General features: G+C 41.6%; 1 protein-coding gene across 5 annotated transcripts in view; it reads left to right on the top strand.

The window, feature by feature from the left end:
• The window catches only part of STS (steroid sulfatase), a 169,739-nt gene that overhangs the window by 104,756 nt on the left and 39,870 nt on the right, over window positions 1-25,113 (top strand). For all 5 annotated transcript variants that reach the window (XM_034757391.1, XM_034757375.1, XM_034757383.1 and 2 more), the window contains 2 exons: window positions 7,697-7,856; window positions 14,752-14,873. In XM_034757391.1, coding sequence (XP_034613282.1) covers window positions 7,697-7,856; window positions 14,752-14,873 — 282 coding nt within the window. The remainder of the gene's footprint in view (window positions 1-7,696; window positions 7,857-14,751; window positions 14,874-25,113) is intronic.

Raw genomic sequence — 25,113 nt, 5'->3', positions numbered from 1 at the left:
TAGAAAATTAACTGGACTAAAAAGCTATCCCTCTTGCTTTTGTGTATGTATATTGGAATTTAGCTCATCTGGTTTAGAGGAATAGAAAGTAATAGGTGTACTTTATGAGAGGGGCATCTCAGTGTCTGTGCTGGGGAATCTCAATAATACGCCTTTCTGTATATGAAAGTGTGAACATTAATCAAACCTCTTGACTCTCTCATCAAAGATGTAGCAGTCTATTCAACAGTAATTGGTTCTGCCCTAAATCAAAAGCTCACAACAGATCTTCACAGTTTGAACTCACTAATTTATCTTGTTACACAGCCAGGTCAGTCCCAATAATAAAAGTTAGGGGCTGTTTGGATGGAGTGTCTGGTACCAGCTAGCTAGATTGCAAAAAGGTGACATCACTATTATTATTTCCTGAAACTTTGTATTCTGATTATAGTGTGATCTCTGAAAAGCTGGATACAATGCAAAATTAAAACCCGACATTGACACTGTAGTTAACTAGCTCTTTGACACCATCAGCAAATAAACAAATCCTGCTTAAATCTTCACTGTCCTCCTCTAATTAACCTGAATGCTGTTACATAATGACCTATACATTTAAGGATTGCCATTAGACTCATGGCCCATCTAGCCCTGTAGCCTCTTTCTAACAGTGGCCAGTACCAGATGTTTCAGAAGGTGCAAGAAACCCAACAATAGGCATCTTTGATTATATTATTTTTGTATTTGGCACCTTTCAATTTCATTGAATGTCCCTTTGTTGTTGTGTTATGAGTCAGAGAAAACAGAAGATCTCAATATGCCTAATGTACACCATTCATAGCTTTGTATACTTCCATGATGTCCTCTCTTACCTCTCTCCTTCATAAAATAATCAATCCTAGACTCTTCAATATCTCTTCAGACAAGAGTTTTTCTTACCCCACAATTGCTTAGTTCTTTAGAGACTTTTTCTGAGGGACCTGTCAAAGACCTTTTGAAAGTCAAAATATAGGTGGAAACATTTGCTCCCCTCTAATCCTCCAGTACAGTAGCTGAATGTAATGAGAGATTGTATATTTTTGCTAGCAGCTCAGCTACTTTGTATTTGTACATTTGGATGTGGTGAGTTATTGTTTTTTTTTTTAATTATTGATTTCTTCCAGCACCATTTCTGATTCCTCAATCTCTGAGGCTACCTCATCTTCATTACCAGAAGTGAGTTGGTCAAAGATAGGTATCTTCTCCAACGTGCTCGTCAAAATCTATATTAAATCTCCTAATTTCTCTTTTTACTCACTGTAAATTATGCCCCTGTTTTTTGGCTTTCCAAGAGTTAAAATTTCAGATATTGAAGGATATCTGTTTGGTTCAATTAACTTCTTGAACCTTGCCATTTAGCCAGGGCAGTTTACTTCTGGACTTCCAGGTTCTGATTTTGTTGTGAGGTATGCAGACCTTCTCAGACATTGTTCTCCATTGCCATATGTAAAGTCTTTACTTACTATACTTTTGACTTTCAGGGCCTTATTAACTACCTCATTTTATTGACAGCTCCCTTTCTAAATTCGGTGTTACAGTGTCAATTTTTTGCAGCTTGCCTTTCCCTAAGATGTTTAACATAATTATATTGTGGTCACTGAAACATACACAGGAAAAGCTTTTCATGGGCTAGCCTATCCAAGCTATCTTGAATCCAGCTAGTTCATGTAAGAGTAGCAATGAAGACAGCATCGTGTGGCTTTCAGGGCAGGTAGTACAAGCCAGATACAGGGCCTGGCTATGTACTTAGCTCACTAGCCCACTCTCAAGCGAATGCTGCACTGCCTTCACTGCTGGATTCAAGATAGTTTGGATAGGCTATTCTGTGCAAAGTTTTTGCTAGGCAGACATACATGCACTAACTGTGGTTGAGCTAGTGAGCTAAAAATAGCAGTGGCACGGGCAGAGGGATGGACTAGCTGTCCCAAGTACAATCCCACCGAGAACCCTTGGTACTTAGGGTGAGTAGCCAGCCATACCACAACCCATGCCACTGCAGCAACACTTCTATTTTGTGCATTCTAGCTTGAGGAAAGCTAGCATGGGTCTGTCTATCTGAGCCGGAAATTACATCTTTAGCTCAGGTGTAGACATACCCAATGCTGAAAATAGCCTCTCCATTGGTGTGCTCTGGAGCTGTTCCAAGAAGCAATCACTTAAGCTTCATTAGAAATGCTGCAGTACTTCAGTATAGATTCTCACTACAGCGATGGGAGGGGTTTGCCTGCTGGCATAGTTAATCTGCCTACTCAAGAGGTGGTAGCTTAGTTAATGGAAGAATTCTTCTGTCAACCTAGTACTGTCTATACTGGGGGTTATGTCGGCTCAGGAGTGTGGATTTTTCACATCCCTGAGGAACGTGGCTGGGTCGACCTAACTTTGTAGCTTAGACCTGGCATTAGAGTGTTGAGAAATTATTTCTCTAAACTTTGTCCCATTGTGCCATTTGCAGACAGCTGATTTCCCCAATTATTATCATTTTGTTGGGTCTGATGTGATGCTGATGCACCTTGGTTTCGTTTGGTTAGGTCCCTTTTTATTTATTGGTACTCTGTCTAGCCATCTTCTTTCAGATACACACAGACAGAGAGATATCAGATGTCTTTTGCATCCAGTAATCATTGGAGTGGGGACAATGTGTTCCCTATGCATTTGTACGGTGCTTAGTGTAATGGGCCTTGATCCTGAGTGGGGCATTTAGATACTATTGTAATACTACCATTATGTAATAACTAATATTCTTGATTTTGGATTGTGGCACCCCTATTAAAGTTTAAAACATTCACACTAAACAAACTCATTTGAATTATATTTGACTCTGAAGTTCCATATGCCTTGAAGGTTCTCCAAGCTACTGCTCCCTCCTCTGATTTAAATGACTGAATCTTTTGGATTCTACACTCATAGTAGAAGCTATTACAATTATCTTCCATTCCAGACTCTTCGTCCCTGATATAGCTGAACAGCTGTACAGGAGATAATATTCATTCTATTCCAAAAATAAGATACAAATAGAAAAATAAGAAAATAGTGAAGAGAGCCAAGTTAACTGATTCCTGATTGTGCTCTAATACTATTACCTCTAAATTCTGTGATTCTGAATACGTTCATAGCTAATGTATCTATTAAGGTCTATTGGAGGATGATTCATACTATCAATGTCTGCTGAAGACTCAGGCCCTGATTCTTCAACCCTTATTCACATCTAGTAGAACGTACTTATGTGAGTAGACCTGTTAAAGATAAGCAAGGGGTGTAAATTATAATCTTCTGCAATGTGATGTGCTACAGTGATAAGCTTCTTCATCAGTGTTTCTTAAAACTATTAATTAACAAGTTGTTAATTTTTTTTGAACTAGCATGCAAATCAATTTGACAGTGTTTATGGTATTTTTGCTGCAGAATTTAAGTTAATAATACTATGTGAAAACTGACTCTTATCAAAGTCAGCGGCAGTTTTTCCATTAACTTCAGTGGGCCAGGACTTCATCCCCTGTCTCTAGTTTATTCTACTATTGTACATCTGGAATGATCAAACCATCCTGACATTGCAAATAGAATACACTATCCTGAGCAATAAGGCTTTTTGTTTGAGAAGAGCATCAGCTTTGAGGCAGTTTGCATTCACCATCTCTGTTTGTCAATTCTTCTTGTATGAGAACCGGGACAATTCAAGTTCAAAAACAGAACAAAAACCAAAACCAAAAAAATAAACCAACACTTGACAGAACACTGAAAATAGATAAAGCAGAGGGGTTAGCAGATGGTCTTGCCATTAAAAATGGTGTGCTGTTTGAAGACCAGAAATAGCAACACATTTTTATCCTAGATATTCAGAAACAAGAGTCCACTACAGGTGAGCAAAGTAATTAATTTCTGCTTATTCTCTCTTCATTCAAAAGAATAAATAGGCTGAGGGAGGCCACTTCCTGTTGTGCATGGGTAGGAAGAAAAGTTTACCCTGATTAAACTCCAGTGAGAGAGAGAAAGAGAGATGTTTTCAACAGTTTTGATCATTCTGTGAGAACCAAGCCCAAATATTAATAAGTCTGTGCAATAGAATCAGTGTCCTAATTCATCTTACATACAAAGTCTATCCCAAAATATTTTACAAAGTTAAACGATAGCAGTCAATGTGAATTAGAGGTTTATGCAAGGGAGCAAAATATAAAGTTTTCAATGGAAATGGAAATTTGGGATCTCTCTGTAGGTGACAACACAGAGTTGTAGCTGTACTTTTTCTGCACCTACAGTTTTTTTCTGAGGAAAAGGGGAATATCAGCTATTAAACATAAGGCTGAAGGCCATAGTCACTCAGAAAGTGTAAACATCAATGCATAAAAATACAACCTGTGTTGTTCTTCTTTTAAAAAGACTTTTAAAAAACTTTGAGAGAAAATCTGTCTGTGTGAGGATGCATATTACTGCCTAGGTGCTGCCGGCATATGGACTCATGGGCTGTTCCTCCTCCTCTTTTGTAGTACTGCCAACCTCAAGTATTCAAAAATCATGAGTCAGGCCCTAAAATATCATGAGTTTTATTTTTAAATAATACGTTTGGGTTCTTTTCATTTGTCTCCTGGTTTCTGAGCCTTTAGGGTGCTTTGCATTTTCAAGCTTTTCTTTGCAATCCTTAGGACTAGAAACTTATCTTTTTAAAAGGAAAGCTGAAATTCTCATGCAGTTTCTCATCTGAAGCAGCTGGAGTTTTGAGAAAATATCAAATATTACAAGGTTTGTGATCATATTATGGGAGTTGGCAATGCTTCTGTTGTCATCGGACACAGCTAGATCTATATAGCAGAATAAATTCTGCTACATTAGCATCTAGTTCCCCTGTTGTAGCCACCCTTTACTCTGGTTCAGAGGTCTATTCTCAACCTCCATAGGACTTAAACAACTTGTCTGTTTCCTGAAAGCAAAATGGTGGTTGTGTCAGGGCAGAGACAAGTGAGGAAGTAGCCCGGCTGCAATGCAGGGATGATGTCTGTACTTTTCTGTGTTTTCTTATACTGCACTTATCACCATAGTATCTGAGCACCTTCTGTCAGTGCATTAAGCAATGTGACTACACATATGTCACTTGTTCTTTGTTCCCTCATTGCTATGTGATTATGAGAAGGAAATGTCAAACAAATGCACCTTGAAATTGGAGCAGAAAGCAGTGAGGTTTGTGATGGTCCTTAGTTCCAGGAAAGTACATTCCCCAGTCTTGGACCAGCCCCCCAGAGAAAGTTCTGTCTCCCGTACAGATGAGCTTTATTGTTATCGTTGAGCGTTCCATTGTGGCAGAGGTATGTAGTTGTCAACCTCTGTTTTTGACCCAGAGCTTTAGATGGTCTTGTTATCCTTGGCACTGCCCATGAAGTGCATTGAAGATAAGAACTGAGACCTTGAACATGATTGGATAATCTATGGGAAGCCGGTATAGAGAACAGTGGACAAGTCTGATGTGCTTATGGAAATTCAGCTTCATCCAGCTGTTCTTTATCCAAGAGCTAATCTCATCCAAGCACTGGGTGGCAGTGTTCATATGCATGTTAAAGGCACTTGAGTACATGTTGTTTGATCAGTTCACCAGTGGTAGCGTGTAGATGTTGAAAAGGACTGGAGAAAGAGTTGATCCTTGTGGAACTCTACAAGTATCAGGCAGCAATTCTGCCCCATTTGCTTCTTGGACTCCTTTGCATATACTGAGAGGCAAAGTGCCCCTTCCCTGGGTGGGTGAACAGCAGATTTCTCAGCAGCTTTTCAACTCAATAATTCACAAGAACAGAGGAAGAAAATGTACCTTCTTCTTCCTACTTGCCCCAGCTCTCTTCAGGTTGCAACTTCCCAAGGAGTATTTCTTTTCAATGGGTCTACTCTAGTTCTTCTTCTAACACACTTGCCTCATTGCTTCCTCTGGCCACTCTGATTCTACACATTGCTTCTGCACGTGCCATTCTCTCTCCTTTGGAAGAAGGAGGATAGAGTTCCAGATCCTCCTTCCATCCTTTATAATTTTTCATTGATATTTATCTTTTCAGAGCAAGTCAGGATGCCACCAGTTTCAGATCAATGATTCTCATCATGATATCTGGAGTGGTGGGAATAATCCCCTGAGAAATAAGTACACAAACCACAGCAAGGCAATTTGCCTTAGAGAATGTTGAAGCTACGAGGCCATAAAGCTGTCAATAGTGTTCACAGAACAGCAGATGGTATCCAGGAACTGATTGTGAATCTAGATGACAATACAGGAAGTGCTTCCCTTTCATGAAAATAATCATGATATTCTGACTAATTGCCCTCTAAGCCCATGCAAAGGCCCTGTAGGATCCTCAAACTGTTATGAGATCTGGAGACCCCTTTTCATGAGTCAGCCCCTGGTTACCATCTTGGTCTGAAATTCTGCTGTCCTTGTGGAAGTTGGTGCATCTCAGGAAGCTCAGTGCATTAGAAAGCAGGAGGCCAAACTTCAGAAAACATCAATGTATCATCATAATAGACAGTTCTAGTGGTGAGTGTATTATAGCCCCCTGACCAGGGGCTATGCCATTCGCATCAATGAATATATCCAAAATATTAATCTTGTTTATAAACTTAGCTACACTGGATTTCAGTAAACACACTTTATTCTGAGGACATGCGTTGATCTGCCTGCTCCCAATCAACACCCACCAAATCACTCCTGAAAACCCACATGTCATTTGAGAGCTTTGCCACTGACTTCAATAAGAGCAGGACTGATAAACTCTTTTGGTCAGGAACTTTTTCCAAGTTCATATATTCATTTTTAAAACACTTTGGAGCACTGTGCCTATCCATGGTACTATATAAGCAATTAATTACAATATTTGATACATTTTCCATATGGATTTGTGTCAATCACATCTCATTAAGTAATGAATAGGTATATTATCTGTATAATAAATATGTGCTGGGCTTTCACATTAGACAGAGAGGACTGGATGACTGGGGCAGTAATGGATGTCATGGAATCTAAGAGAGGGAAATATGGGTTTGTAAGTTGTGTGTTGCACTCAGTCTGATTATTTGGATGATAGAATTATAAATGCTGTCACTTAAAAAAAAAAAGATCTTCAGGACATCCAGAAATTGTTTGAAATCATTGCTCATCTTCCTGATGTGTTTAATTTCAGAATTCAATACCAAAAATCTTTTTCCCCCCTCTAGGAATCCGACAGCAGCAATTATAATAAAATGCTGCAAAACTTTTCTGGGTGTTCATGCCTCAGACCTATACAAATCTATACTTTGACTTCTGGTTTGAATTGGTTCTGCACATGCCTTTGTGCTGCATGAACCAGGCAAAATTTTTATGAGGCATTATTTTTCCCCTCCAACTGTTCTTGCATTTCAGCTGTAAAAATAAATATGTAAATATATATATCCGACACTGAGATATAAAATATATATATATTTTAACTCTTGGCTCCTAATATCAGTGAGCTAAAAACTCTCCCAAAGAATCTGTTTTAGGCTGAAATTGTGGAACCAGAAATGAATGAAAAAATATATATGGGAAAAAAATCAGCTAAGTAAAGGAATAGTACATTTAGTGCAAATAAAATAACCAGTTTGTGAGGGTGGCATGTAAAGAGGAAACTAAATAATGGTGTTTAAATGGCATTTCTGAAGAAAAAATTTCTGCTAAAAGCCATGTTCACTCTTTCAGGTGGAAAGGCTACAAACTGGGAAGGAGGTATTCGTGTGCCAGGTCTTCTTCACTGGCCAGGAGTGGTACAGGCGGGTGTCCATATTGATGAGCCTACAAGTAACATGGATATATTCCCTACAGTTGTTAAACTTGCAGGGATACCATTACCCAAAGACAGGTATGGTATACATTTTCTTGTATTCCACACAGTATTTTTCATGGACCCTTTCTTCTCTTTGCTAGCTTTTATGTCTGTATTTAGTGGGAGAGAAGCATGGAAAAAGTCTGGATTTGAAATTTCATTATTTTATCATTGTTTACAATAGTAAAATGTCTTTTTCATAGCACTGTTGTGGTATATTTTGTAGCCATGTTGTGCATGAAGACAAAATCTTTTGGACTGCCTTTTCTGAACTATTTCATATAATTAATTTCCATCTCCTCTTGGGTGATCCCTTGGTGAATTCTAGTTCCAGCCTCTCAACAACCCTATAGACTAATCCTGCACCACTGATATCCATGGGTGCTTTGTCCATGGAGGTAGTGTGACCTCCTTTGTAAAGTGCTTTGAAATATATGGATGGACAGTTCTGTAAAAGAGCTAGGCATTGTTCAATGAGTGCAGGATCAGGTTCCATGTTCTAGATCATCCTCCTACTCTTTGCCTTTAAACCCTCACCTCCCTTATCCTTCATAAAACATTTCAAAAAATTGTACAAAATAATGAGTAGCTCTGTAAGAAACTGTCCTCTTCCTGCAGTTTTATAGGGTGAGACCAATGGGGCATTCAAAGAAATTAAATGGATCAGCAGAATTTTTAGAACAGATAAAAGGAAAAGCCCTTATGCAGAGTATTGCAAATATATGAAGGTCACTGCTATGGAGCACATTGTGATCTGAGTTAAGTCACTGTAATGCATTGATTTTTATGGAGTTACTCTGTCTTTACACCAGTAACAGAGGTAGAATCTTCCTCTAAGGCAGAGGTTCCCAAACGTGGTCTGTGGCTTGTTCAGGGTAAGCCCCTGGTGGGCTGCGAGATGCTTTGTTTACCTCAGCGTCTGCAGGTACGGCTGCTCGCAGCTCCCAGTGGCCACGGTTCACTGTTCCCAGCCAACTCAACTGCGGGAAGTTGTTGGAAAATCTTATTGGAGAATACCCTTTACCTGTCTCCACTCAGGCTAAAAATGGTTTACTTTTCCAAGGATAAGCTGAGGATCAAAGGGGGGATGCTAAAGTTTACAGGAACCCAGGCCTTGAAAAGGGAGGGGGGTTGGGTGAGCTAAAGGTGGCTGCCCAGAGAGTGTCAATGAGAGCTGAAAGGCACTCAAGGAGACACAGAGATGAAGAAAATATGTTGCAATCACAATAGTCTGCATCTCCCAGCCAGAGATAGGGGTTAGGTGGGATGAGAAGAATTGACACCAAGAAAGAAAAATTAAAAGTTAGATAAGGGAAAATATATATATTTATATAGTGATATATATAAAATATATATAGTGACAAAGTTCCTCCTCTGTCTTGGTGGGTCCTGCGCTTATTGGCAGATTTTCTTGCCTCAGAAATTCACCATGTGGGTTGGGGAACAGCCCAGAGACCTTCCCCTCTGGAAGAACCCACAGTCCAGGTCAATTGGGAGGTTTGGGGAGAACCCGGGCCCACCCTCTACTCCAGGTTCCAGCCCAGGGCCTTGTGGACTGCAGCTGTCTATAGTGCCTCCTGTAACAGCTGCATAACAGCTACAACTCCCTGAGCTACTTCCCCATGGCCTCCTCCAAACACCTTCCTTATTCTCACCACAGGACCTTCCTCCTGGTGTCTGATAACGCTTGTACTCCTCAGTCCTCCAGCAGCAGCACACCCTCTCAGCTCCTTGCACCTCTCACTCTCAGCTCCTCACACTCACACCACAAACTGAAGTGAGCTCCTTTTAAAACCCAGGTGCCCTGATTAGCCTGCCTTAATTGATTCTAGCAGCTTCTTCTTAATTGGCTCCGGGTGTCCTAATTAGCCTGCCTGCCTTAACTGCTTCTAGCAGGTTCCTGATTACTCTAGTGCAGCCCTGCTCTGGTCACTCAGGGAACAGAAAACTACTCATCCAGTGACCAGTATATTTGCCCTCTACCAGACTCCTGTACCCCACTGATCTTGGTCTGTCACAATATATATAGACCTTCACTATTTTTACCCTTCACTCAGTGTGCTATGTACCTGTGGGTGAAAGAATAAATAATACTTTGTTTTAAAGAAACTGTTTTCAAGTCATTAATCAGCCACTGTCTCAGACTCCTGCTGGAAAAGGCTTACGGGTGCCAAATTCAGTTGGGCCTGTCAGGTTAACACCTTTGGAAGACAGGGAGGCTGCAGGCCAGAGATCCAGTCTAAGGATTATTGGACCATGTGGTTCCACCCAGAGTGAGGTGCAGGAAGCAAAGCCTGTCACTTGAGAGAGATGGAAAGGGTCCTAAGTCTTAGCTCACCCAATAACTGTGACAAAAGGTATTGTGAAAGATGAAAACAAAAATTAAAATATCTTACGTGAAAGTCTCCCACCATCCTGTAAGTTCTCTGTGACCCAGTTGTCACTAATGCTATCCTTGGTCAAGGGATGAAAGAACTAATACCCTGGCTGTCACATTAGACTTCAAGGCTGCTAAATATTTTGCTCATCCAACTTCTCCGTAATGTTGAAAACAGTATGTTCTAATTTCCCTTCTTGGATACGAGAGGTAGGTTTAATTAGTTTGTGTCCCTGCCTTTCTTTTGATCAGTTCATAGGAGCTAATATACTGTTCCAAAGCTGTTGTGTCCTTTCCTAAATATACTCAGTAAATCATCAGCAGTGAAGAGACTCTTTTTTTGAAGTTCTGGAGAAATACTGGTCTGTCTTCTGGTGTTTAATTTGGTCACGTAAAATGAAAATGTGCACCTGCTTAACTAAACTCAGTGCAGCTTTCCTTCTGTTCCTCCTTGGAGGTCCTACGCAAAATAATAAATACAAATAATAAAACAGGGGTCGGCAACGTTCAGCACGCGGTTCGCCAGGGTAAGCACCCTGGCGGGCCGGGCCAGTTTTATTTACCTGCTGATGCGGCAGGTTCGGCCAATTGCGGCACCCACTGGCCGCAGTTCGCCGTCCTGGGCCAATGGGGGCGGCGAGAAGCCGCAGCCAGCACATCGCTCGCCCGCGCCGCTTCCCGCCGCCCCCATTGCCCCGGGACGGCAAACCGCGGCCAGTGGGGGGCCGCGATTGGCTGAACCTGCCGCGTCAGCAGGTAAATAAAACTGTCCCGGCCCGCCAGGGTGCTTACCCTGGCGAGCCGCGTGCCGAACGTTGCCGACCCCTGTAATAAAATAAAGCAAAATAAGACAAAGTAATTCAGAGTTAATACATCAAGCAGAACTTATGATTACTTATTATTAGGCCAAATGGGACGCTTCTAAGAATAAGAATGAATGAGAGTGGCAGAATCTGGATCCAAATATATAAATCGCTTTAAACTTCAGGAAATCCTATCCTGGTTGAAATCAGTAGGAGTTTTGCCTGTGATTCTAAAGGGGCCAGCTCTGACCCCATATTTTCTCCTTGGACTCTTAAAATGAACCTTTGCTTATTGAAATCACGCATAATAAATTGATAGCCATTTCTCAGATCATTCATTGCCATGAACCTAATCAGTGCAAATATCCTCCTGCAGAATTCCAGAGCAAAATGAGAAACATTTTTTGGAAGCTGCAAAATTTGGTTCCCAAGATCAAGTGTGAATGTCTGCTGTACTGAAGTTCTGGGCTAGATTGTGTCACTAGGGCATGGCCTTTACTAAGGAGAAGCATGTTGCTGCATTGTCTCAAGACAATCCCAGAGAAGGAAATGTGGTTCAGGGAGTCACAATTCCCTCCCTGCTCTCCCTTTGCTCCTCAGGGAAAGTAATTTGCTGCTGGCCTATAGCACAAATAAATTAATACTCTGACAACATGCCATATGAGCTCTGTTATGAGTTCTGTTGGCTGGTGTGTTGATGGGGCAGATTAAAATCTCTATCCATTCCCCACCTATCCCCCGTTATTCTCCCCTACCTGCCCATGCTAGTTGACTTGTAGCACCTCAACTCCTGTGTGGCTAAACTCAAGGCCAAGCTAGCTTTCTGAAGGGGCATATTTCCCCGTATGCACCTGCACAGTCATGCAGCCCAAAACATCTTAGCCATCTGAGATTGTTGGAGTTTATTAGTATTCATTTATACAGTTTATCTGACACTCTCAGTGAAATGATGTTCAAAATTAATTATGACTTTCAAAGTGAAAAAAAAAAGTAATTTTTTTTCCATGGGAAAAATAGGAAGGAACATCACAACTGGCATCCAGAACTACTTTATGAAGTGACTATTTTTAACTGTCCATTAAAACTCAAATTAGATAGCTGCAGAATTAGTTCATCGTATGTTGTTAGAATATTCAAGCTACTTTGAGTTCAATAAAGCAGGGTCACTTTTTAATTTTACATGGCAAAAATGAGCACCAGCTGATACGCCAGACTGGTATTTCTTCACAGCTGCAGTGAAGAGACACTCTGCTGCTGATGATTTATTGAATGCTTGTAGAAACAGACAAGACAGGTTTAGGATATGAAAAATTACAGCCTTGCCCCGGGACATCCATTACAAACAATCACTCTGTCAGATCCTTGGTGGTCTTGATGTGTGCAGATTTTATGGACATAGATCTCATGCTCTCTGAGTGGACACTAAGCCCCTAGGAATGTTTTTTTGTTTTGTTTTGTTTTTCCTCTTTTCCTGTGATGCCCCCCACACACACACGCACCAGTTTCTCTGCTTTAACCTCTGCCATCAAATTGCTTTGTTGCCACCACAGTTCTTCTAGGTGAAGAGAAGTGGAAAGAACTACATGCCATAATTACTGCTCCACAATAGCTCAAAACAGGTTATTGTGAAGCATCAAGCATCCCAGCGGCTGGATCACTCAGCAGCAGTCCTCTGAACTCTCTCCAGCCAACAAATAGGTTTAGATCTGGGGGAAGATACACGTCAGAGAGGAAGACCCAAAAATGAGGTTCTAGGAGGGGAAAGATAGCAGAGACCACCCCCTTCTGACTGTAGGCAGCAGGCCCTGGGGGATTAAGTAGAAAAGGGTTTAAGTAGAAAAGAAACACACGTCCTTAGCAAAGAGGCTGGAGGGGGAGGGTAGCAGAGGCACCTTCTTCTCCTATCCTCATCCTTGCAGCAGCCAAAAAATAGAAAAGGAACCGAATAAGGAGATTTTCACCCATGTGTAATGAGTTACCTCTGAGTCTGCCTACATTTGATGAGTCATTCCTGGGTTCCCTCTGAGGCCATGTTTACCAGAGCCGGCTCCAGGCACCAGCCCACCAAGCTTGTGCTTGGGGCGGCACCTGGAGGGGGGCGGCGCGGCACTCCGGCTCCAGTCGCCGGGGAGAGCGGAGCCCCGGCCGGGCTCTCCGCCCTCCTCCCGGGGCTCCGGCCGCCAGCGGAGCCACGCGGGCTCGCCGCCCTCCCCCCTGCACTCTGGCTGGTCAGGGAGAGCGGCCCGCGGCCAGGCTCGGCGCCCTCCCCTGCCGCGCTGGGGCGGAGGGCGCTGCGGGACGCTTTTTTGCCTGGGGCGGCAAAAAAGCCAGAGCCGGCCCTGATGTTTACACTAGCATTTATGTTGGCAAAACTTCTGTCATGAAGGGGTATGAAAAGGTCCTGCAACCTGTGTCTTGTTTCTATGATAGTCAACCCCTGTTCCAGCCTATCTCTGCTCCTATCTCAACGAGCTATCGCGTGACTCTCATTCCATGAATCAGACCAGAGGACCCTAAGGGGTAGGAAAGGAGTTTCTAATTTTATCAGACACTTCCTAGTCAGGGAGTGATATCAAAAATGGAACCCTAAGTTGGAGGCCAGGGACAACATTGTGGTAGAAGCCTCAGTATCTTCTCCCTCCTCATTAGCTAGGAGTGAGTACTGAGCTCACCATGGTGGTGGTCCATGATTTCCAAACTTTTCTCTTCAGTTTCTGGCCAGTAGGTTTAATTTTCCAGCTAGTATTTACCTGGCAATTTTTTCAAGCATTGGTTGTAATAACAGGGAATTACATAATTAAAATTTACATAGAAGCTTAAAAGTTCAACTGTTTTAAAAACTGTTTTTACAGGATGTCCTTCAAAAAGCTGAAAGAATAATAGTCTTGCTGATCTATGTATGTGTGTGAATTAATCTCTTTTAAAAACTGTTGTAAAACTTGTTATTCACACAATGCCAAAACCGTGTATTGTGATTATTTTTTTCCTGTCAGTTCATTCTAGCAACTTGATAGCTTAATGAATGGAAACTGTCATGTTTTGCTGATTATATAACTCCTTTCCCATCTAAATGGATGGATTCCTTCAAAGCATGATCAGATATGTCCAGCAGCTGTTAGAGAACTATTTCTATTTGGTGACCATGCAGTTCATCCCTTAACATGTATTCTGAAAATAATTCATTTCAACTTTGGAATCATTGCATTCATATTTAGTTCAGCATATAGAATACATTCAGGTAGTGCCCTGGAAGTTACTTTAATGAATGTCCCTAGCCATAAAAGCTAGGGACATTGGGCAGAGTCAATGGCATGTGATGAAGATTTCACTTACCTGTCCCACAGCTACCACAGCAAATCTACTTTTTTAAGCAACATTAAGGGCTATACATGTTTGTGTATCTAGAGGCCTGTGTTCCAGAAATTTACTCACATACAGCTCAACTATTTCCAGACCAAAAATAGAGAGAATGGGGTGGGAAAGCCAACTAGCCACAAAAAGCAAAAGGCAATATTAACGTGCCTGTGAATAATGTGGAACTCAAGGAGAAAAAATGCCAGCAGGTTTTGCTCCAAATTCATCAATTTGTTGTGTCCCTTCAAGTCATGAAAATAAGGCTAGCTCTAACACTTCAGCCTTCATGGTGGAATGGCACTTGCACTATTAAGAAATGGAAATGCATAGTTAGTTTTTTCTCAGTCAGGTAAGGCTTGGGTTATTCTCCCTAACTTTGAAATGCTTTCTTATTCAGAATTATTGATGGACATGATCTGATGCCCTTGCTTCAAGGGAAAATTCTCCGATCCAAGCATGAATTTCTCTTCCATTACTGTAATGCATATTTAAATGCAGTGCGCTGGCATCCAGGAAACAGTAAGTAAACTTGCCTGTTCACATATTAAATATTTCATATAATTTTTATTGCAACTTGAAAAGAATCAGAAAAAAGCCTCAGGCTATGGTTACAAAAAATTGCTTAAAGTTCTGGGGGGTTTTCTTCATCTTTTTTATACCTTTCTCCTTTTTTATCCAGAAAACACATCTAGCTACACAGCCAATTTATTATTTGACATTAATTTGATGCTGCATAACAAAGTTTTATATCAACACAGTGCTGAGACCTACAGTGACTGAATATATTTTCTAAATTTTTATTTGTTTAGAGCAGAGTTTCTGATTCATGATGTTACATTTGAGTCAGGGCCAGATATTATTTTTTAAATAAAATTTATAGCTAATAAGAATGTTTGCTGGACATCTTAGTGGGTATTATGCCAACTGGACAATTTTTACTATTGAAAGCAGCAAAGTATAAAGGAACCACTGGGAAAAAGTCACAAATCCCAAGTGAATTATTAGACTTTTCATGCTTTTATGAACACTATAATTGTGCTTTGAAGGCCAAGGAACTAAACATTGCTCACTGATCTAGTTCTTTTTATCAGCTAAGTTTTTATGGTGGCAGATGCCGTACTAACATCAACCTGTTGCCCTTCTTATAAAAATCCCTGTGCTGAAGGAGTCGCTTTCTCATTTAGGTGACAATATGCAGTGCTTGTCCGAGATCAGTTGACACTCATGGTGACAATTATAAAAAGGCTTCAGAATGTTGACATGACACAAACCTTTTGCACTGGGCATCACCATGCATGCTGTCAATTTCAATGCTTTTCAGCAGGTTTATTAGCCTGTCAGGAGAGGTGTATTTAAGACTCTGATTCGTAAACCTCAAATAATTTGGAGGTTTGGTATGAATAATCACCTATATATCTTATCCCAAACTTTTCATAATCACCTTGGATTGCATATGGGGATGAAAATCCTGGAAGATGACAGGATTGATGCAATTAAAAACAGATATCAAGATGCTACACATGTAAGTAAGGCTTTAGGAAAGAAATGCATGAAGTGTTGTATTTGAGAACAAGTACACGATCATGGAATGAAAGAGTATTGTAATGCTTAATCATGCAACATGAAGATGTGATTATACCATCTAGGTACAGCACTGCATCCAGGGCAGGGTATAACTGCACTACCCTACGGGGAGCAGGGGACGCAGTGTGTTTCTCAGAATTCCCAGGTCTGTAGGGGTTGTTTTCTCACTACCACATGTGACGCTGTATAGAATATGTGGGACACTTTATGATATTGCTGATACCAATATTATAAATTTGTAATGAATCATGCCAGATATCTCGTGTGAGATATCTGCAAAAATTTTATAATTTGCCAAGTCTGATAATCTTTTTAATATGTTTGTATCACCTTTGTATTATGAGTTATAGATATATAAGGTATATCTGTATTTCCAAACTTGTGCTGTGCATCTGGGCGACACCCCCAGACAGACTGGCGGCAGCACTGCCAAGCTTGCTTTATGGCCCATCAAGGGACATCAGCTGTACAGCGAACAAATTGAAAGGGTCAGGGCTACACCTTATGACTCAGCAAGGCATGCAGGGGCATGCCTGTGGACAGAACACTAAGGCTTCCATAGGGTTGCCAACTTTCTAATTGCACAAAACTGAATACCCTTGCTCCACCCCTTCCCTGACCCTTCCCCAAGGCCCCGCCTCTGCCCCACCCCTTCTCTGAGCCTCGCCCCCACTCTCTCGCTTGCTGTTCCCCACCCTCACTTACTCGCTCATTTTCACCAGGCTGGGGCAGGGAGTTGGGGTGTAAGAGGGGGTGAGGATTCTATTTGGGGGTGTGGGCTCTAGAATGGGGCCAGGAGCAGGTGTGGGGTGTGGGCTCTGGGTGGGAGTTTGGGTGAGGGAGGGAGTTCAGGGCTGGGGCGGGGGGTTAGGATGCGGGAGGGGATGCAGGCTCCGGGTGGTGCTTACCCTCAGATGGCTCCCGGAAGTGGCCGGCATGTCCCTCGGCTCCTAGGCAGCCAATGGGAGCTGCAGAGCTGGCGCTCAGGGTGGGGGCAGCACACAGAGCCCCCCTGGCCATCCCTCTGCCTAGGGGCCGCAGAGATGTGTCGCCACTTCTGGGGAGCCAGGTAGGGAGCCTGTCAGCCCCACGCCAACCGGACTTTTAATGGTGCAGTCAGCGGTGCTGACTGGAGCCACCAGGGTCCCTTTTTGACTGGGTATTCCAGTCAAAAACTGGACACCTGGCAACCCTAGGCTTCCAGGCTATGTGCTGGGTAGCTTGTGTTTGGAACAAAGAAAATACATAGTGCATGGCAAAACCCTATAAAAGGCAGCTGCATCTTCTCCATTTTGTCTTCAGTCCTACTTCTTGTCTTCAGTCCTGCTTCTTGCCTCTGGAGGAACTTCGCTACAAACTGAAGCTCTATATAAAGGACTGAATGACCCATCCAAGCTGTGGATGTATTCCAGAGGGACTTTCAAGCCACAAAACTCACCAATACTGTTAAGAACCTGGTATATGGACTATGAAGTCTTTGTATGTATGTGGTTGCATTACCATTTAACAACCCTCTTCTTGTTCTTTCTTTGTAATAAACCTTTAGTTTTAGACACTAAAGGATTGGCTGGCAGTGTGGTATTTTGGATAAGATCCAACCTAATATTGACCGGGCAAGGTGGCTGGCCCTTTGGGGTCAGAAAAACATTTTGTATAGTGAGCAGAGTTTTAAAATAACTTTTCACTCTACTGGTCCTAGGTGCTGATTGGGAGCCAGAGAAGTGGAATGCAATAAATGGGCTGGGTGATTTCTTTTCTTTTCTTGATGACCAGTGTGGGGATCAGAAGTACTGTTTGTGACTGGTTGGGGAGTTTAACTTCAGTGTTACCCACCAATCTTGCGAGTATCTGCTCTCCCTTTTGCAGCCTGCCCTGACCTTGGCATTTCCAGTGAGGGCTATCCTAGGCACCACCGAGTCACACCATGCATCTTTGTGGGGTGGAGTTCTCACTCCTTCTCCTGAGCAGCTAGTCAGCTTTTGTGTCTCTTGGGGAAGAGGGGTGAGTGGAGAGGGTTGGAGCAATGGACCCTTATCTTCCTAACCTCTATAATGACTAGAATAGAGCAGTCCCTCTTATTCCCAGAATTCATGGACTGCAATTTTTCCTAGTACTAAGATGTGCCATACAAGGGTGGCAAGAATTCTGTTTGCATCCTCCCTCCATGCTGCGTAGCAAAACAGAGGTAGGCCAAATCTGGCCATAAAGTTTGCTTGATGTCACTTTTGTATGGAAGTATAGTAGCAGCTTGACAATCATGCAGAGTATAATTCTGGGAGCACAAGCAGGTGGTAGCTAAACATTCTTCTTCTCTCCCTTTTGTGTCAGTTTCTCTGGAGAATGTTCAGTTGTCATTGATACCACTCTTTTCCAATCCCAGCTCTTCATAAATGCCTTTTCTTTGGAGACAATAGGGCAGCATCCGTAAAGATCTTTGCTCAAGCCAGTAAAAGGTCCTTCACATTGCTTATCTCACTCCAACATGTTACTGTTGTATAGAAAGAGACTCTATGTACTTCTCTAGCTTGTTGCTCTAGTACTCAGCTGATGTAATCAGCATTCCTATGGGCACTCACCTGGCACAATATAGTATTTTCCTCACTTCTGATTTCTCAATAGCTCTCTGTGGCAGTGATATTGTAAGAAGATCCTGATATGTTCAAAATACAGTATATTATTAATTATTGCTCTTTAACTGCTCCCAACTGCTCTTATTGGCATTTTGACCACTAGTTTCATATGCAATTCTGAATTTTATTATTACCATTTGTGACAATCAGAGTCCAGACATCCCAAGGGGAAAAGAGGGGATCTGAACCCCAAAAATAAGCAGTTGAATCAGCTGATTGTATATACAATTGTTGTACTATAAGTAAAGTATCATATAAAAACTGATGATGTGCTGCTCATGAATATCATTGTGTGATGTATGTACAGGTGGTGTGTAAAGAGTGATGCATGTGTGCTGGAAAAATGTTCCTATAATATGTTGTGGGACCAGACTTGATAAACAAAGGAAAGTTGTTTTGCCAGTGTCTCCAATGTAAATGGAACAAGGTGATTCCAGAAACAAAGGAAGTTAGATAGAAGTCACCAGGAGAATGGGAAGTCAATAGCTGGTGAGAAGAACTTTAGCTGGGGATACACTTGAAAAGAATACATTTAAAAGGTTTACTGGATTCTAAAAAAGAAGGGGAGAATTAATTTATGGGTATCCTTAAAAAAGGCCTAGAAAACTATAAAATGCTATCCTATCATACTCACTTAACCTTCTTGCATTCAAGTATCAGAGGGGTAGCTGTGTTAGTCTGGATCTGTAAAAAGCAACAGAGAGTCCTGTGGCACTTTTAAGACTAACTCTAACTCAGGAATCAATCCATGCAACAAACCTCGATGCCAACTCTGCCCACATATCTATACCAGCAACACCATCACAGGACCTAATCAGATCAGCTACAACATCACCGGTTCATTCACCTGCACATCCACCAATGTTATATATGCCATCATGTGTCAGCAATGCCCCTCTGCTATGTACATTGGCCAAACTGGACAGTCACTACGTAAAAGGATAAATGGACACAAGTCAGATATCAGGAATGGCAATATACAAAAACCTGTAGGAGAACACTTCAACCTCCCTGGCCACACAATAGCAGATGTAAAGGTAGCCATCTTACAGCAAAAAAACTTCAGGACCAGCCTCCAAAGAGAAACTGCTGAGCTTCAGTTCATTTGCAAATTTGACACCATCAGATCAGGATTAAACAAAGACTGTGAATGGCTAGCCAACTACAGAAGCAGTTTCTCCTTCCTTGGTGTTCACACCTCAACTGCTAGCAGAGCACCTCACTCTCCTTGATTGAACTAACCCTCGTTATCTCCAGACTGATTCTTGCCTGCATATTTATACCTGCCTCTGGAAATTTCCATTACATGCATCTGATGAAGTGGGTATTCACCCACGAAAGCTTATGCTCCAATACATCTGTTAGTCTTAAAGGTGCCACAGGACTCTCTGTTCCTTCTTGCATTGTGGTTTGCATGTGGGCACAAATCCAAGCCTGCATGACAAAAATGAAATGTATGCAAGTATCAAAGTATTCATTTCTTTCTTGTCTTTGTATTTTATGTACTCTTTAGAAAATATACTTCGACCTCATAAACTCTGCAGTGTCCGTAATGGCTGGTCCTGCTAGGGATTGTATTTGTCCAAAAGGAAGAGCTTCCAGCTTCATTTATCCAAGAGCAAAAGTTTTGTAAGGATTGAGCATTTAAGGTTCCAGAATGCCAGCATGCAAAATATCCTGTGTATGCACTCACATCTCTGGCTAATTTAAAGTTACTTAAAGGGTTGCAAGCCACATATGACTATGTATAGTGCCTGTACACCAGAATGGAGGTGGTCAAGCTTTATTTGAAAAGAATTTCCAAGAAAAGGATAACAACCAGATCTTTTTTGTACATACAGAGATGCTTAGGAAACCAATGCTAATACAAAAGAGCCCTGTATGAATCTCCACCGTCTTCCCTCTAGCCAGCTGCAGCTGTGGAAGATGCTTGAATTACTGCAGATCTAGGTTTTACCAGAAGGAGGGAGACATGTAGTACTTATCTGGACAAAAGGAAAATAAAGATAAATCATTTGATTTTTTTTCTTAAATAAACTAAATACACTGCAACAAAAGACTGAATCTTTAGTACAGTAGCCTTTTTCAGACTGACATCCAAATGGATATTTAGGATATATGTATCCTCAACACCCACATGGTTAATTGGATTGATCTCCAAATAATACAGAGTAGAGTCAGAGAGCCTATGAATGAGCTGCATACTTTGATGGCTGATCTTCCCTTCATTGTATTTCACCAGGACAAAGCTGTTCTGCATCCTTTTACAAATCTGTTTCTGAGGTCCACCAAAACCAAGCCATTTGGCTGTGTTTTCTTTTTAAAACCCCATTGTCAACCAAGAGAAGCTAGGTTCCATATCCTATCTAGAGTATTGCTAGTCTATTGTGCTATTTTATATTGAGGTTCTCTGTGGTATCGGAGTGGCTCTTACTAGTGTGTTACATGATTTGACTAGAATCTGCCATATGTGGTTCTCTTCTTTTTTCCTGTCCTCACCCCAGGGAGAAAATTGTGTTTGGATTCTTTTATATTTCTTTTTAAATTATTGTTTGTTCTTATTTAGATAAGACTAAGGCATTAGGAGTTAAAGTGTTTTGTAGGCTTTGGGAGCCAGTGTAAGAGGAATGTAATTTCCATGCAGTGCCTGTCAAGGTGGATCAGATTATGCATTGAGACATGTAATGCTTTAACTGAAAATCTGACCATCTCTTTGCTAGGGTTCTGGTAGAATCAATGGCCTGCCTTCATACTGTTTCCATCTTAGAAAGCTGCAGGGCTGCTACCAGTTCTGATCACACGTTTACATAGCACCTTTCTCGATGTGGCATCTAGGTCTGATGCTCACTTTGGGAGGGCAGTACAGCAATCCTTGTTTAATTAGAACTCCTCAGCCCACCTTCTTGGGGTTTGTAATGGTAACTAGACTCTACCAAATGGGAATATGCAGAGATCATCTTTAAGAAGAAAGGCTGATTTGCAGTAACTGTGGTTCGTTGACAATGTTGGCTGTCAACATATTCATGCTAACTGCTGACCATCCCTATTGCACTCTAGGACTCTGAGGTTTAATAGAAGGAACTGAGGTGGCTGAGGGTTGAGGAACGCATGGTCCATTATAAACTTGGCTCTGAACATTCAGTACTACAAAGGGCTTTTGTAGAAGCTCCTGAATCTCAGTGATGCTGGAGGGCTCTGCCCACAGGTATTAATGTTCTGAAGCTACACATTTGAAAAATTCTAATTCCAGGTATTTAACCTGTCTTTTTGCCTAATTAGATGTCATCTTAAGTGCTCAGGATCCTAAATCATTAAACATTTACACTTTAAAAGATCATAATCAATGACAATGTAATTTCTGCTTTTAAAGACTAAACCATCTAAGGTTTTGTATAATGTTCTGGTCACTGTATATGTCAGAATATGCTCTGGCCTAATTTAACTTGATCAAATGCTATAGTTCTGCTGATGCTAACAGACTGGTACTTTTGTACTGTGGATTGCTCTTCTCTGTTAAAGTTACAATTTACATAAAGGAATACTGTAAAAAATGTCAAGAGCTGCTGCTCTGGAACTTTACTGGCATAAGAATTAGTGCTATTAAAAATGCATCACTATGACAACATAATTATAAGGAGAGCATTCATCAAATAAAGAGTGTATTTCTGGTCGCATGGTACTGTTGCATGTTGCAAACTCAGAGGCCTAATCTCCTCTCGTTGTGACCATCATTCCATTACTATAAGTGGGAAATACACTGCACATGCTGTGCAGTAAATTCCTGCGTGCCTTGTAAACAAGGAATACAACACAGCACAGTATATATTACAAAGAAATAACAATCCTAATGTGTTTTTTTGCACTATAAGTAAAAATCTGTTGATAAATGTCAAGCTGATTGCACTAGCAACAGTTCAGCTTCTCTATTACAAATCAGGGTTTTACTAGTACAAAGGAAAGTGCTACTTTTAGACAAAAAGAGAAAGGAGGGGAAACATAAGCTTCATTTTTGTGTTTAGTAGAAATGTTTACTGACTTATCTAGGATGAACTAGATCAACTTCTTATTTTTTACTAGACAATAAATTAAACCAGCACATTTACAGCTTCCTTGCCCTCTCCCCCTACCCCATAGTAGGTTGCTTCCAGTACCAAAACTGTGAGTGTCAATATGAATATTTTTAAGGGCATTGCCATGGCAAATTAAACTGAAATAAAATCCCAATAAAATCAAAACAGTGCATCATGAAAACATAAATGACTGATAGAAAGGGGAATACAATTCACTGAGATATATTAATCTGCATAGACAGAGGGGAAGAATCTACTAATCTCAGTGCTGCATTGCCTTTAGTACTGAGACACAGGATAAAGGGAGAATAACACCCAAGTTATGAGTTTTAAAAATATAAATGAAATTATTAGCAGCTCTCATTACAAGAACAACCACACATCAAAAACAATGGATTGATCCTTTTTGTGAAAAATACTGATTCTAAACCTTGTTCTTTTAACTTTGTGATGTAATTTAGAAATGCCTTTGAGAATTCTTACTCATCAGTTCACTTGGGACACCCACAACCTCAATGGGAGAGGCTGAGGTTGTCTGGCACAGAGTGCCCCATGCTGCTTCACACATTATGGGCCATAGTACTACCAAAGGCCACACTATTATTGTCCCTTGAAAGGCCATCTGGTTGGTCAGATGCCATTGGATATTACAGGTTCAGAGCAATGGTCAAGGAGCATCCTTGTCAAACTTCTTGCTAGTCAGTCTTTGCCTACTCATCCAACCATGGCAAGCCCTTAAAAATATTCATTCTCGGATGTATTAGCCACAGTGTAAGCAAGACACAAGAAGCATTTCTTCCATCTGCTTAGCACTGATAAGGGCTCTAAGGGAGTACAGTAACTCCTCACTTAACATTGTAGTTATGTTCCTGAAAAATGCAACTTTAAGCGAAACGATGCTAAGCAAATCCAATTTCCCCACAAGATTTAATGTAAATGAGGGGGTTAGGTTCCAGGGAAATTTTTTTCACCAGACTATATATATATTTAATATATATATATTTAAAAGACTATATATATACTGCAACAGAGGGTCCTGTGGCACCTTTGAGACTAACAGAAGTATTGGGAGCATAAGCTTTCGTGGGTAAGAACCTCACTTCTTCAGATGCAAGTAATGGAAATCTCCGGAGGCAGGTATAAATCAGTGTGGAGATAACGAGGTTAGTTCAATCAGGGAGGGTGAGGTGCTCTGCTAGCAGTTGAGGTGTGAACACCAAGGGAGGAGAAACTGCTTCTGTAGTTGGATAGCCATTCACAGTCTTTGTTTAATCCTGATCTGATGGTGTCAAATTTGCAAATGAACTGGAGCTCAGCAGTTTCTCTTTGGAGTCTGGTCCTGAAGTCTTTTTGCTGTAAGATGGCTACTTTTACATCTGCTATTGTGTGGCCAGGGAGGTTGAAGTGTTCTCCTACAGGTTTTTGTATATTGCCATTCCTGATATCTGACTTGTGTCCATTTATCCTCTTGTGTAGTGACTGTATGTACACATATATACACACACAGTATAAGTTTTAAACAAACAATTTAATACTGGTACACAGCGATGATGATTGTGAAGCTGGGTTGAGGTGGTGAAGTTAGAGGGTGGGATATTTCCCAGGGAATGCCTTACTGCTAAATGATGAACTAGCATTTGGCTGAGCCCTCAAGGGTTAACTTGTTGTTAATGTAGCCTCACTCTACAAGGCAGCAGGCATGGAGGGAGGGGAGAAAGCATAGCAGACAGAGACAGAGACACACATAGTATGTCTGAGAGACAGAGATGCACATTTCCCCTTTAAGTAACTGACCCCGGTCTTAAGTACACTGCCTTGTTACTTAGATCAGCTTGTTGAGACCGCAGCTGCTGCCTGGAAGCTTCCTCCGTCCTGAAACCTGTCATGTGTACCCCCTGCTCTATGGAAATGGGGTAAACGGGGTGCAGGAGCAGGGGGGAGGGGGACACCCTGACATTAGCCCCCAACTTCCTCCCTCCCCCTGTACAGCAAGCAGGAGTCTCTGGGAGCAGCTCCAAGGCAGAGGGCAGGAGCAGCATATGGCAGTGGTGGGAAGGACAGCTGAATGCCAGCAATTGCTAGCTTGCTGGGCAGCTGCTGCACAGGGAACTTAGGGGAGCGGGAAGGTGATAGGGGGAGCTGATAGGAGGGCTGCCAGTCAACCCTGATTCCAAGTCCCCACCAGCTAGCTCCAACAGGCTGCTCTTCCTGCAAGCAGTGGACAAAGCAGGCAGTTGCCAAACGACATTAGAAGGGAGCATTGCATAACTTTAAACAATTGTTCAGCAACGTAGCAACGAAACAGCGTTAACCGGGACGGCTTTAAGTGAGGAGTTACTGTACTGTGTTCAGTTCTGGGCACAACACTTTGGAGAATGTTGAGAGGAGAGCAACACAGAGGTCTAGAAACATGACCTACAAGGACAGATTGAAAAAAACTGTGTTGTTTAGTTTGGAGAAGACTAAATACATCTT

The sequence above is a fragment of the Trachemys scripta genome, chromosome 1 (assembly GCF_013100865.1).
Source record: "Trachemys scripta elegans isolate TJP31775 chromosome 1, CAS_Tse_1.0, whole genome shotgun sequence".
NCBI lineage: Eukaryota > Metazoa > Chordata > Testudines > Emydidae > Trachemys > Trachemys scripta.
This window is presented reverse-complemented; position numbering and strand designations above follow the sequence as displayed.